Genomic DNA, 13,632 nt, shown 5'->3' on the forward strand with positions numbered 1-13,632 from the left:
ACGACTATGAATACCGGTACGTTAAAGTTAGGTTCGTTAAAGTTTAAGTACTGGTAAAGTTACTTTTTACTTAGTAGATTTATTACTAAAGACGATACTCTCTCTCTCTCTCTCTCTCTCTCTCTCTCTCTCTCTCTGGCGTGCTCTGTTAAATCTATAGTTTCAAATTTAACTTAACATGAGTGCCACTGCTAACTAAATATAATACATCGTTATTTTATACTAAAACAATAGTTATATTTGACATTATACAGTGTCAATTTAACACTATATAATGTAAATTGACACAATATAGTGTCAAATTTAACTATCATTTAGATTTAACAGAGCTGTTCTGATCTTAGCGTTACCGTAAGTTCTGAATTTTGTGTCCTCGGATCCTCAAATGTTTTGGTCTCTTTTATTAGTCTTAGTTTATTAGTCTTCGGAAGTTCCGCTACGCAACATCGGAATCCTTGTTAGAATCCGATCCAGTTCGAAATTATCTTGGCAAAAAGGCATGGGCGGCTGCCATGGTGGAGGGGAGGGAAGCGCTCTTTATTAAAAATTCTTATTCAAAGTACGCCCGTAACAATGGCTCGTAAAAGAAATCCTGTCGATGCAGGAAGAGAGCTTTAATAAAGGAATCCTTAATGGTGAAATTGCCGATCGTCCTGACGCTCCTTCGGGAATGACGATGAGTCGTTCAGTTTATTAAAAATCTTTTATTTACGACGTCGTGATGATAGAGAAATTGCCATCTATGAAAATTTCATGAATATAATAGGGATTGTGGATTTCCTCGCGTGAGAATTTATTGCTAAAGAGATCCTTTTGTTGAGGATAATTTTGTTACTTGATGATTGCAAAAAAGAAACATGAATTGCAAAAACGATTATATATAAATATAAATACTTAAGGAACCAAGAAGAGAACTGAAAACTTATACAAAATAAAAATAGCTCTAAGACTCGATATTCAGGATTCGAGACACAAAAATTTAAGAGTTTATGACTCGAGAATAACAATTTAAAGTCTAATAACAATTTAAAATTCACAAATTCGAAATGTAGAGAAGACCAAATTATTGTAAATAATCTGTACACGCGCGCGTGACGCTTTGCAAATCATTTTATACAATAATTTAATATTATATTAGCAATATACAGAATAAAAAGAAAAAAAGTATAAAAAAGTATAATAAAAAGAATAACAGGTAAATAAAAAGAAAAAAATGTTCTATCATATATTGAGTTATTAGCTTTTCGACAATCAAAAAGTATACCTGAGCTCGATCTCCCTTCAGTATATGGAAATTTAATAATTTAAAATTTAAGGAGTTAAAGCTCAAAGATTAAAAAGAATTCAAAACCTGCGCTTTTAATTCTCGAAATTTATTTTCTGAGATTTATAGGGAGGATCTCAGATATCGGGCTGGCAATAAGAATCAAGAACATACGATTGTTCAAGTATCCAGGAGTAAAAATGTAAGATATATGGAAGTATTTTTCTTACACAGGAAATGAATAATGGTCGCTGTGCAGAGAATAAAATCGTTGGTTAAGAAATCTGAAGGAATCAAGGAATAAACAATTCTGTAATTACACCTGAAAAAGGCTAGAGATAAATTTCTGGACAATCCAAATTCGTAGGATTTGTGCCTTTTTGATCGGCCAGCAAAAGGAAAATAGATTTACGTAGTAGAAATTGAATTACATGGAGAGACTTTCTTTGCCTCTCATGGGAACATCATCGAATCTTTACTCCAAAGAAGATGAAAGGAGGCTTCGTAATCGGGATCGTTCAACTTGGAAATGTAAATTAGAAATTATGATAAAAATACAATTCTTATGGAAGAAAAAAATTGGAGATTATTCATACTCGTTGACAGAATAGGACAAGAATAATTATAAAACAAATTGCTATTTTTATGAGATAATTGGCGTAAAAGATGAGAGTATAATAACGTGATTATCGTAACAACTCTATTATTGTTATAATTATGCTGCTATTACTATGTACTCTAGCATTATTGTGTAACATTTACAATCGTTGTTATATTTCTTCGCTACGTTGCATTTGTTTTCATTATTAAGCTATTCTTTGATAATGAGTGTTTTATACAGCTATTAACTATTAACGATATTATTGACGGTAGCAAACAATGAGAGGAAGGCAATGCAATGGTAATGACAAATTAACGAAGTCATTGTGACGGGAGACATTGCGATGGAAGTAGTCAGGACGATTTATTTTCGCGTACGGTTCAATGCTCTTGATTCTTCCCTACTTCGAGTGTTTGTCGAGGAGCGCTCGTTCCCTCGACTTTTATCTTTACGGCGGAACGAATGCTCTCAAGAACAGCCATCGATATTCCCGTCCCGGAAATATCGGGCTTGTTCTTCAGTACGACGTGTTTCAAGACGATCGACCGACCCCTTCCCCGCGATAAATTATTGTTTCTTGAAAAATATCCGCCCGCTCTGCCCTTTTCTCCGTCGATTTTCAAAATTCTCACTCGATAAACGCACCCCTTCATCGCTCATCTGAAAACAAATCACGAAATACTGTTACCGAGGTATAACGAAGAAAAAGATTTTAATAAAATGAATTTAACTTGATAAACTATTTTAACATTTTTTTCTGAACTGACGGAACAAATAGAAGAAGTAAAATAAAAGATCTTCATTTCTTGAACATGTTTATTTAATATTGTTTAAAATAAAAGATAAAGTTTGTTTATCTCCAGAAATGCTTTCTGTTTTAATTTTTTTTATTATTGAAGATAGATTCCAAAAATATGTCCGTACACTGATTATTTCTCAAGTACTGTCTAATATTTTAGGAGTCTATGAGATCATTTTATGAAGAGAAATATGAATTCTTTTTAAGAAAGAAATTTTTTTTAATTCATTAAATAGGATATTATTTTCATTTACCTGTAATGAAGTTTTTTAAAAAGTAATGGCACAGAAACATGATTTAGGTAATATATTACTGTCCCGGACTTGTTAATGGACGGAATCAAATTTTTACAGATTTTTATTACGTTCATTGTAATTTTGTTATTAATTATATTCCCGCTAAAAAAAGGAGAAAAAAATTAATTTTTTAAAAACCTTTTCAGCAGTGAATAAAAAAATGATAAGTTTATAAAATTTTTACTCTATCTTTCAAACAAGGTCTTTGAGATTATATGGTTATTATATTCATAAAAACTTTTCTTCATAAAATCAGTTCCTAAAATATTATCCAATGTTTAAGAAACACTCTACCCGTTGGTCTCTTAAAATTGATCTTTGTATTTATTTTTTACGTTTACCTCGGACAAACATGTGATGGAGATTATTTGTGTTCGTAACCATAATGCGTTTACGTTACTTCTATTTCAGGTACAAGGATAACAGGGCTTACCCTTGGCCGGGCGGCGAGAGCCACTTTATCCTGTATCCCGAGAGCGCGAATCAAACGATCTACACGCAGGAGATGAGAGCCTCGGATGCGGGACGGTACTCTTGCCAGGCACGTAACGACACAACCACTTTGGAGGGTGACATCACTCTCTCTGTACTCGGTAAGTAGGATATCCTAGGCTAAACCTGATGGGATTCATTCATCAGCCTATATTAGAAGCTCAAAGGAGATCCTTATTATACCTCCATTCGACATTTATGTAATAGAAATACGTTACGTAGGACGAGAATAAGATAATGATGAATAGTAATGATAAAATTGAAATCAAAGAGGCTATTCACGGAGAGAATATTGTATTATAACATGCAAACGATTTCTTCTCTCGCCTCATAATTTGCACGTTGCATGTGTAATTACAACCAAACACCTTAATTCAGTATCGATATATTTATGTTTTTCGATTCTAGAGTAATCTAGTCGAAGTGAATTTATTAAAATTGAATTTATATAATTTTTGTTATAGCATAAACTTTCCTCTGACTTGAGAAAAAAAAACAATTTTTCTTTTTATATTATTTAAAATGTTAAATAATGTAATACATAAAGAGACGTACAGTGGACTTTCTGAGATATAAAAAAATGTTAATTTTTACATTTTTGCATGTCTCAAAGAATCCACTATCTAAGTCCATGTTTAAGTTAAAATTAACAGACATATATATAATATGTATTTTACATATAATATATATTTATCATAAAAATTTAATCAATAAAGAAAAATTGCAAGTTATGTAAGCAAATATTTAAATTGCTTACCTTCTTCTGAAATACAAAGCTCTACTTTTTTTTAATAAATTACAGCTATTACAATTTTTCCTTATTGATGGATATTATGTGTTTGCAATGCCAAAATAATTTTTAGACAGCTTTTTATGTTTGCATTTCTTAGAGTATTACTGTTTAAAATAATGATGGAAATTTTTAAATGTTAAATATCAATAAGATAAATAACAATAAAAGTGACATTCCCGTTGAATTCATCTAAAGAATTGAATTCAACCTTTACGATATTATGAAAAAAATTGATGTTATTTAAATAAATTCAACGTGATTTTGATTAAAAAAAAATTCACTTTCTATTTTAAATAGTTTGCATAAAGTAGATGAATATTTACCTTTCAATCTTTTTTTAACTCGGAAGCGTTCCAGAAATCGTGCGGACTGTTAAGATGACTTTACTGTCAATAATACTGTTAGTGTTAACAAATTATACGGACGATATATTATTGATCGTGCGTTAATACTGATGGATTGACATAGAATACTGACGGTGATCTAGATTTTGATTCTCGAGTATCAGCATTTTAATAAAGCGATGCTAATAAATCCATGTCACAGTATGTCATAGTGCGATAGATATTGCACATAAAACTAAAGTGAAATATATTGCCGACAATACCTGACCGTGTAAGGTTATAAAAATACTAAAAGTATTGATGCGTATTGTCAGTATTATTTATTTAATTACCGATCAATTTTATTGACCGGTTTATAGGGTCTTTTACACTGAGCACTTCATATAATATTTGAAAAAGTAATTTTTATATATCTAAAAAATGTTGTACAAATTAGATTCTATAGGGACAGTTGATTCAATCTTTCTAAAATCTCTTTTTGTTTTATCGAGTTTTAAGAGATGACCCACGATTGTGGATTTATAACTAAAGCAATAATCGAATTTTTTTTTTAATTTCAAACGTTTGTAATAACAACAGCTAAAAAAGGGAAGCATCAATCGGAAAAGTGCACGCGTTCGATTTGAAACGCTGTCGTTGCGATTAAAAAAAAAAGAGCGCAAAATTCGGATGATCACATGAAGATGCGCCTTTGACGCTTCCATTCAAAATAAAAGAGGGGCAGAGGACGCGGGGACGATTGTCGCAAAAAGCGTTGCAAAACGTCAATCGCTATCGTCGACAAAACGATACTCGTTTTCGATGTCCGCGTCAAAGAGCCTCGTCATCATGATACTGTCATGTAGAGATCCCGTGGGACACAATGTTGGCTCGTATGAGAGAGAGAGAAGACCCCTCTGCGATTCTTTCCGCATCTTTTTCTGCGTCCGGAACCTTTGTTATTACGGACAAATCTTTCCTACCGTTTAATCAAATGTTTTTTTCCCCGGACGATACAAATTCGGGGATAAAGGTTTTGAGATCTAAATAGAGAATAAACGTTGTGAGTTTATTTTGTAAATAATATTTAATCGGTTTTATTCTCAACTTTTTTTCTCCTTTGCAATTATATAAACGAAAACGTATTGGTTGTTTAGAACACTGTGAATGATGGATTTAGATTTAAGATAATAAAAGATAAAACTCGAGATAAAGCAAAGTATTGAGAAATAAATGATAAAAAATATGCTTTTCTTTTTAAGTAAAGATTTTGTTGCTCTTCTTATCTATGAATCAATAATCATTCCTCCTGAAATTTATCTTCGCGTTTGTTCCCGCGAGATAACATAGCACGGTGTATATATCGAACGTCCACGAATGTATCGATCCGGAATTTCAATTAAATCTCTCTGTCTGTCGGATCTGATCAGTTCCGGACAGTCAGTTCGCTTTTCCGGCGCATGTTTTCGGTACCGGCGTGCATGGCAGGAGAAAAACCTCTAAAAGTGTTGTATTGTTCAGCTACATCGATTTTTATGACATCGTAACATCGTTTTTCCGACCAGAGACTTGAATCGTATTTCAGAGGCAGTCGTCAAATTTTTGGGTTTTATTATAATAGAAAAGTCAGGAAAGAGGAAGAATGGCAGTATATTATATATTTATTAAAATAATTAAATGCATTGTTAGAAATGTAATCACGAGCTTCCTTTACATGTAAATGAAGCTCCTGATTATGAACGAAATTAAAAGTAATGAATGATTTGATTGAAAATTAAGTTACAACAGTTATTTAAATGTAATGAACGTGAACATTAAATTTATGAAATTTATAATTATATTTTTTAATAAAATTTTATAAAAAGTACATTAAATTTCATAAATTTTTATGAAAAATACATTAAATTTAATCTAATGTCTTGAAATTAAGTTCAAATTGTGTAACTTAAAAGTTAATGAAATTTATGAATATTTCTAACAGTGTGATTATTAGTATTACAAATTTGTATCAATTAATTTTAATATCCATTAATTTGTTTCTTAATTGTCCTGAACATTCGCAATATTCGTGAATTTTTAAATACGCGCAATAAATTTTATTAACCTTTACATTAATTTAATGTACTCGCATTTATTATTTATTATTAAATATGAGATTTAAATATGTCTGTATATATTTCAAAGTAAATATTTATTTTTGTTGTAATTATTATTCTTGATATTTATGATATTCGTAAACCTTTTAAACATCCGCATCCCATAAAATTTAAAACATACGAAAAAATTTTTATGTTAATTTATTAATTTCATATACGTATATGTTCACGTAAAAATATAAAATATGATATATAAATAATATATGTATACATTTTTATATTATTTATGATAAATTTTTAATTTTCACATTCACGTATTCTTCAAGTAAATCTTTGTTTATAAAAAACAATTATAAAAAAACAATACATGTAAACATATATAAAGAGGAAGAGAGTGAAATAAGAAATCAGGATCACTCACTTCATCACTTCTACAAGATAAAGTTAAAGTTCGGTCGGGTAATGTAATCGCGGAGAATCGTCGTAGCGTATTAGAATTCGGTTGGAAAACGTTTGGAAAATTTCGCCTTTTCGCGGACGACGAGGGCGAATTGCCGAGTTAATATTCATCGGAGGAGCGACCGCGTTTCCGGTCGTCTACGACTCCTAAACCCCTCGATTTAGCACGCATTCGTGCACTGCCGTTCTTCCTTAGTGTCCTGCCTGTCGATATAACTTCTAGCTTCGCCCCAGCAATTTGCCGGAATTCGTCCGAGAGAATTTCGAGCCGGCGACGTTTAACTCTTTGAGCATATTGAACATATTAAATTTCGCTGTTCAATTCTTCGTTTCTTCATTTTCTCTGCCGTTAAATAATTCTCAGAATCAGCTATCAATTTATCTACGTTATTAAAAGTTGTATTACAGATTCAAGAAATATTTGAAGGCTTGAAGAATATAACATTGAAATATTTTCTGGTCACGATGATTCATCGTATTTGTATTTCATTCGTAAATTCATTCGTGAAAAATTGATACTGAATTCACTAAAGAATTGGAGATTGAAACAAGACAATTCGATCCGCATATTTATCAAGTATTTTTATCAAATAATTCAAACAATGAATTATACATCCTTAGTCAAAAGCCAAAAACATAAAGAATCCTCGCAAATTGACGTAAATTTATGTTTATGTTACGAAACGAAAAATGAATTATCAAACAATTTTATTGAAAAACAATATTTATTTTACAAACAATATTTATGCAACAGTTTTAATATCTTGTTGTTTTCTTGTTTAGTATCATGTTGTTTTCCTTTGAATTTTATTATAGTCTTTTCCAAGAAAACGCGATAAATTAAGGGTGCTTTATATTCATGGCCGAGGCTGTATAGCTTTAGTAAATTAAAGGAATTCACGCATTAGGAACGTTTTTCTGTATCGCTCATTTACTACAAGGACATAATTAAAAAATTGTCATTTTGAAGTTGCTTACAGAAAAGAACGGAAACGTAAAAAAAGAAAGAATATACTTTTATTCCGCTAACATCAGTTGTACTCCAAAATTACATTTTTAAATTAATATATTGCAAATAATGTTAATGAGATTTAAAACATTCAAACTTATTTTCTAGACAACTTTGTTTTCAAAAGTTGTGTGCTGTTATTATAACAAATGGAGCGGTATATTTATATTGGTCTCATATATTTTTATTAAAGGTACTTTGCGCAAGATGAAGAGAAAGATAATTAACGTGAACACAGGGATTATAATCGAGAGTGGACGCTTTTCTTCGCGTGCCTTGGGAGTAGATTAATGAATAAATTCCTTACACGAGCTAAGAAAGCAATTGCTTCGCGGAAAATTGCCAGTCAGGAAAATTGGTACGACCCGATCTCTCTCTCTCTCTCTCTCTCTCTCTCTCTCTTTCTCTTCTTGATGCATTACGCGATTGAGCGAGGTGCGTAGGTAGAAGATTCTACGAACGACCAATCGAATCTGCTTCGTGGAAGAGTTCATTCGCCGTATGCATCTGTTCACCGATGACGCATCACAGATGCACCGCAGTTTGACTTTGGAATTATCCTCGCAGAAGTCTACAATTGCGAGAAGAAATCGTGTATTCTCTGTCTTCAATCTTTGCATTATCTTAAGAGATTGAAGCTTTCAACTTTTTTTTTTCATTACAAAGAGTTCTTAACACTAAATATTTGAGAACTTCGTGTTCTAAGAAGACACGATTTGAAAAGTTTACTGTTCGTATTTCTCATTTTTTATTACACAGCTTTGGCTATAAGTAATAAAGCATCCTCAATTTATTGCATTTTCTTGAAAAACGTAGTAATAAAAAAATGAGGACTAGGGCTGATAATCGATTCTTACATTCAAGGCTTTTTATAAGAAGCCACACTGAGAAAAAATATAGTTAATTTTAATAAATATTTAGTTCAATATTGCCAACTGAACATTTACTTACAGTAAATAAATATTTGTTCGATAAAAAAAATGATTGTTAAATCAAATTAACATTTCTTTTATCAAATAAATATATCTTTATATTTAATAAATATTTAGTTGGCAGTATTCAATTAAATATTTATTAAAATTGACTATATTTTTTTTTCAGTGCATTATCTAAGCTTAAGTCGTAAGCTGTAAGAAATTAACCAACTATAATCGATTATTCTTCTCACATTTGACTGTGAGTTGATTGGTTGTTTTTTTATAACCTATGACTGAAAGCTTAGGTAATGGCTTATTGTAGAAAGCCTCTTAAGTACAATTTTAAGAAGTCATAAATCAATCAGACAGCCGTATTATCTTAAGACATTACTCAAGACGATCTCAAAAGACTGGACTATGAATAGCGTCGTAATAAAATTAAAATTATTACAAAATTAATTCTTCTTTTTTCGTTATATTGTTACAAAACTAAATATTACTTTTCAAAACTATTTTTCAATTTATTTTTCATTAAATATAATAACGTCAATTTGCGTTGAAGTTGGAAGGTAATAAAATATTTATGTTCACTTTTGTAAAACGTGATTTCTTTATTTAGAATTGTTTGTGCTCGTTTCTTAAGATTACCAATTGATGAATCATTCATCAGCGAGGTGTTGACAGAATGTTAACAATTGTCTCAATCGCGCTTCGTTGGCTTATCAGTTGATTCTTGGGACGACAAGTGAAGCGTATCAGAGTTATCATTGTAACGACTATTTTGTCTGGCCTATTTTTCGAGGTGGGTGCCGTTAAAGGCGCCGTTAAATTACGGGAACGCGTTCGCAGAAACTTTAATCGGGGTTCTTCGAAACAAAGGCAAGCAACGCGCGTGCTTGACGTCCGTGCCCAACCATATCAGCGGCCGTAAGTGCAACGAATTATCGTCGCTCCGTTTGCGCTGTCCCTCATTGTGAACGCAATTACGATCGTACTTGAAAGAGTTTTTCATCAATTTTCCATCAGGATTCCGCTGTCTACAAACCTTTAAATTCCCAATTTGCAGACACTTTAAATATTTAAGCTCTTTTAATCCCGCAAGAAAATTTTTATAGAATTTTTTATTGCAGTATTAGATACCTCGATTACGAAATAAAATAGTTTAACAATTTAACAGCTACGAATTATAAATTTGATGAAATATTTAAAGTATTAAATCTCTTCAGAAATGCTCAACATAATATATATTTTCATTGTTATTTTTTAGTTTGTCATAATTCTTTAAGCACTTTAGCTTTTAGCTTTTTTTTATTGTAATTCATATATACGTGATTAAAAATTTTAATATATTATTAAATTATATTTGTCGTCATTTTATTAATTTTGCATCTGTGCAGGCTTTAATTTATTGCATTTATTTTCTTGCGAAATAAAATTCAAAGCAACAAAATATTAAAATTATAAAAAGTATCATTATAATTAAAATAAATATTATTATAGCGAACAAATATTATATTTTTCAATAAAATTATTTTTAATTTTATTTTTTGTTGGATATAGAATGTTTATACATGAATTTGTGGGGATGCGTTATATTTGGTCGAAACTGTATATATACATATGCATATAGAAAATTATCCAGTGCGAAATTAAAAGTGCGAAACTTTGGTTGATTTCTGTCCAAACGGTGCGATTATTTGCAATTCGTATCTGTTTGATTAAATACGCTTATAAAATTAAGCTCGAGCTCGACGGTATTTGGCAGTGACTGTCGAATAATTTGCGAAAAGCTGTCGGGGTTCGCTTTTATCGCCGTGCATTATCGCGAACGCGATGACTAATTTTCGCCGGGACGTTTCCATTGATCAACGTGAGCGTAACGGCGAATCAAATTGTCGCAATTTCAGAGGCGCGGACAGTTTTTGCTCGCCCAAGCTCCACGTAACAAATGCAAAACAACATCGACAGAGATCGACGCTGCAATTTTTCGCCCCAAGTATTTACGGGGTGCATTCCGACTCCGTATAAATCCATGTCTACAACGCGCCCACACGCCCATGTTGGCAGTTATTATTCGGCGAAACAGAAACTCGATCGCCGGCCCTGCGATCGTCCTGACGACGATGAATTCGATTTTCGCCAAATTGCAATCCGCTCAGGGACGAAACGTTGTTGCCAATCGGCTAGCTCTCTTTGTCGCCGTCGAGATCGATTCTCGTCGTTACAAAGGTGGCCCAGACGCGCGCAGCATCCAAAAGCTGATCCACAAGAGCTTCTGCTGTACCGCGAAATTCTGCCGTTCGCGACGGAATGGATGATGAAAAATTGTGCAATGCGCGACTATGCAATTTTAATTTTTTTTTTCAGACTTCAACCTTATATCTATAAATATAAAATATTTCTCAATTTATCGCATTTTCTTGGAAAACGGCGACAATAGAATCCACAAGAAAACTAATAAAATATTAAAATTGTTATAAAAATACATTTTTTAATAAAACTGTATTTTAATTTATTTTTCGTTAGTTATAGTTTACGTCAATTTATGGGGTTAATTTATACTTTTGGTTAAGTAGGATGTTACAACAAAAACAATATTTTAATATTATATTATAATATGGAAAGAACAACTTTTTTTTGAAATATTAAAAAATTTTTTTAATGTGAAATAATTTAACTTCTGAAATATTTAAAATTTTTTTAGAGCAAAAATCTAAAAATAATATTATTGAATTATCAAAATAATTACGTAGAACACTTAAACTGGTTGCTAGAATGTCAAAACTTTTTGCAACATATTTGCTCATCGTGCTTGAATTTCCTACATAATTATTTTGATGTTTCAACAGAATTATTTTTAGATCTGTATCCACCTAATTTTTTATATATTTCAGCGAAATTATAGTTTCCGTAAATATACGTTTTTTAAATATACGTATTAATTTTGATGTTAATAAAGGAAAAGATAATATTAAATGTCCATTGTAAGTATAGTGGCTTTTCTTGATATTCCTGCTATTAAATAGCGAGTTCTAGTAATTACTTATGGAATTATTTTTAATATTTCGTTATTATACTATGACGTTAGTTATGTATATACATTATACATAATAATGTTTATAATAACACATTTTTACTTTAAAACATTTTGAAATGTAAAATACTTGCATTTTAGCATTTATTCACATATTTCCTTATTCTTCTTAAACTTGAGTATTGTCACACGAATATATGTATATTTGAATGTGTTGTTTGTTATCTATAATACTTGGCTGTACACTTTTCGAATTATTCAAAATTTAATAATAGTATTTTGTTAATTTGTGACCTTATGATTGCTTTTTCAAAGTTTTCACATTAAAATGATTATTCCATGAATCAATTGTAGTTGTACTGTTAATCTTATGTTTTCATTTATCTTATATCTTAATTTAATATTGTATAATATCTTAATTTATATTATAATATGTACTATGTATATATACTAGATTTTTATTGAGCAATTTATATGCGAAAGAAGTGTGCACACATAATATTTTTTCTTCTTTATTAATTTCGTAACCAAACACTTTTTTTAAACAAAACCGATTTTTTAAGATCTATTTTTGTGTGAAACCACATTATGTTTATTTTCGAGTTGTATGCAATGTCGCTATATTTTTATTATTAATGTTCTAAGTAATAAATGTAAGTTTGAATCTAAAACCGATTGACCGACACTTTGATGAATCATTAAGTTTTAAATTTAAACATTGATTATTAACTAAGTTATTGTCTAAATAAGAGAAGCATAATGCTATTTTTTAAATTATTTTTTTCTCTTATATTATTTTTATTGCTGGAATTAAAATTGAACTTTATTATTTTTATATTAATCCAAAAAGGTTTCGTTTTACATAGAAATGTTTAGAAACGGGAGAACGCGATTTAAACGTTTTAGATCGCCAGTTTCATAACTGGAGGCTTCGTGCGGAATATTCCTAGCCTTAATTCTTCTGCTATATCGAAACTTTTTCGAGTTCTACTTTTTTTTTCGCTTGAAAATATTACGGAGAGAGAATCGACTCTGCAGGAAGGTGTAGCAATCTGGTGGGTGGTGCTCGTAATTGCGGGGTCCGCGCGACTCACAAGAGATGGATTCATGAATTACGGGCGCACAACGCACAAGCCACGCGCGGTAAATTGCAGCGTTGGGGAATTGGGTCGATTTAATCCCGCGTTTTGCGTGTGAGGTGCGCGTAGGTAGGTAGATAGATGTTCCGTGAATCCGCGATCAATTCTCTTCGTAGAAGCGCGCCGCGTATTATAAATGTCGCGTGGTCGACGACGGCACTTATTATCTGGACGCACCGATGCATCCAGCGAGATGGTGAGAACAACTAGCGACCACTCGAATTTCTCTTTCACTTTAAATGTTTACAACGTATATGTTACTTGTATGTATTCACATCCTATATATATTTACATTTCATTGAAAAATTAAAAAAAATTTAAATTTAATATTTTGATGGTTTTTAACACACAAAATTTCAGATCTGCATCTACACTGAGAAAAAATATAGTTAACTTTAATAAATATTTAG

The 13,632-nt window shown here is 31.1% G+C and overlaps 1 protein-coding gene across 1 annotated transcript in view; it reads left to right on the top strand.

Annotated features, from left to right (window-relative positions):
• Window positions 1-3,345: 3,345 nt before the first annotated feature.
• Window positions 3,346-13,632, top strand: part of LOC105621667 (interleukin-1 receptor accessory protein-like 1) — a 95,531-nt gene continuing 85,244 nt past the window's right edge. Inside the window, exon 1 of the mRNA XM_012203135.1 lies at window positions 3,346-3,553. Coding sequence (XP_012058525.1) covers window positions 3,346-3,553 — 208 coding nt within the window. The remainder of the gene's footprint in view (window positions 3,554-13,632) is intronic.

Source organism: Atta cephalotes (assembly GCF_000143395.1).
Source record: "Atta cephalotes unplaced genomic scaffold scaffold00035, whole genome shotgun sequence".
Taxonomy (NCBI): Eukaryota; Metazoa; Arthropoda; class Insecta; order Hymenoptera; family Formicidae; genus Atta; species Atta cephalotes.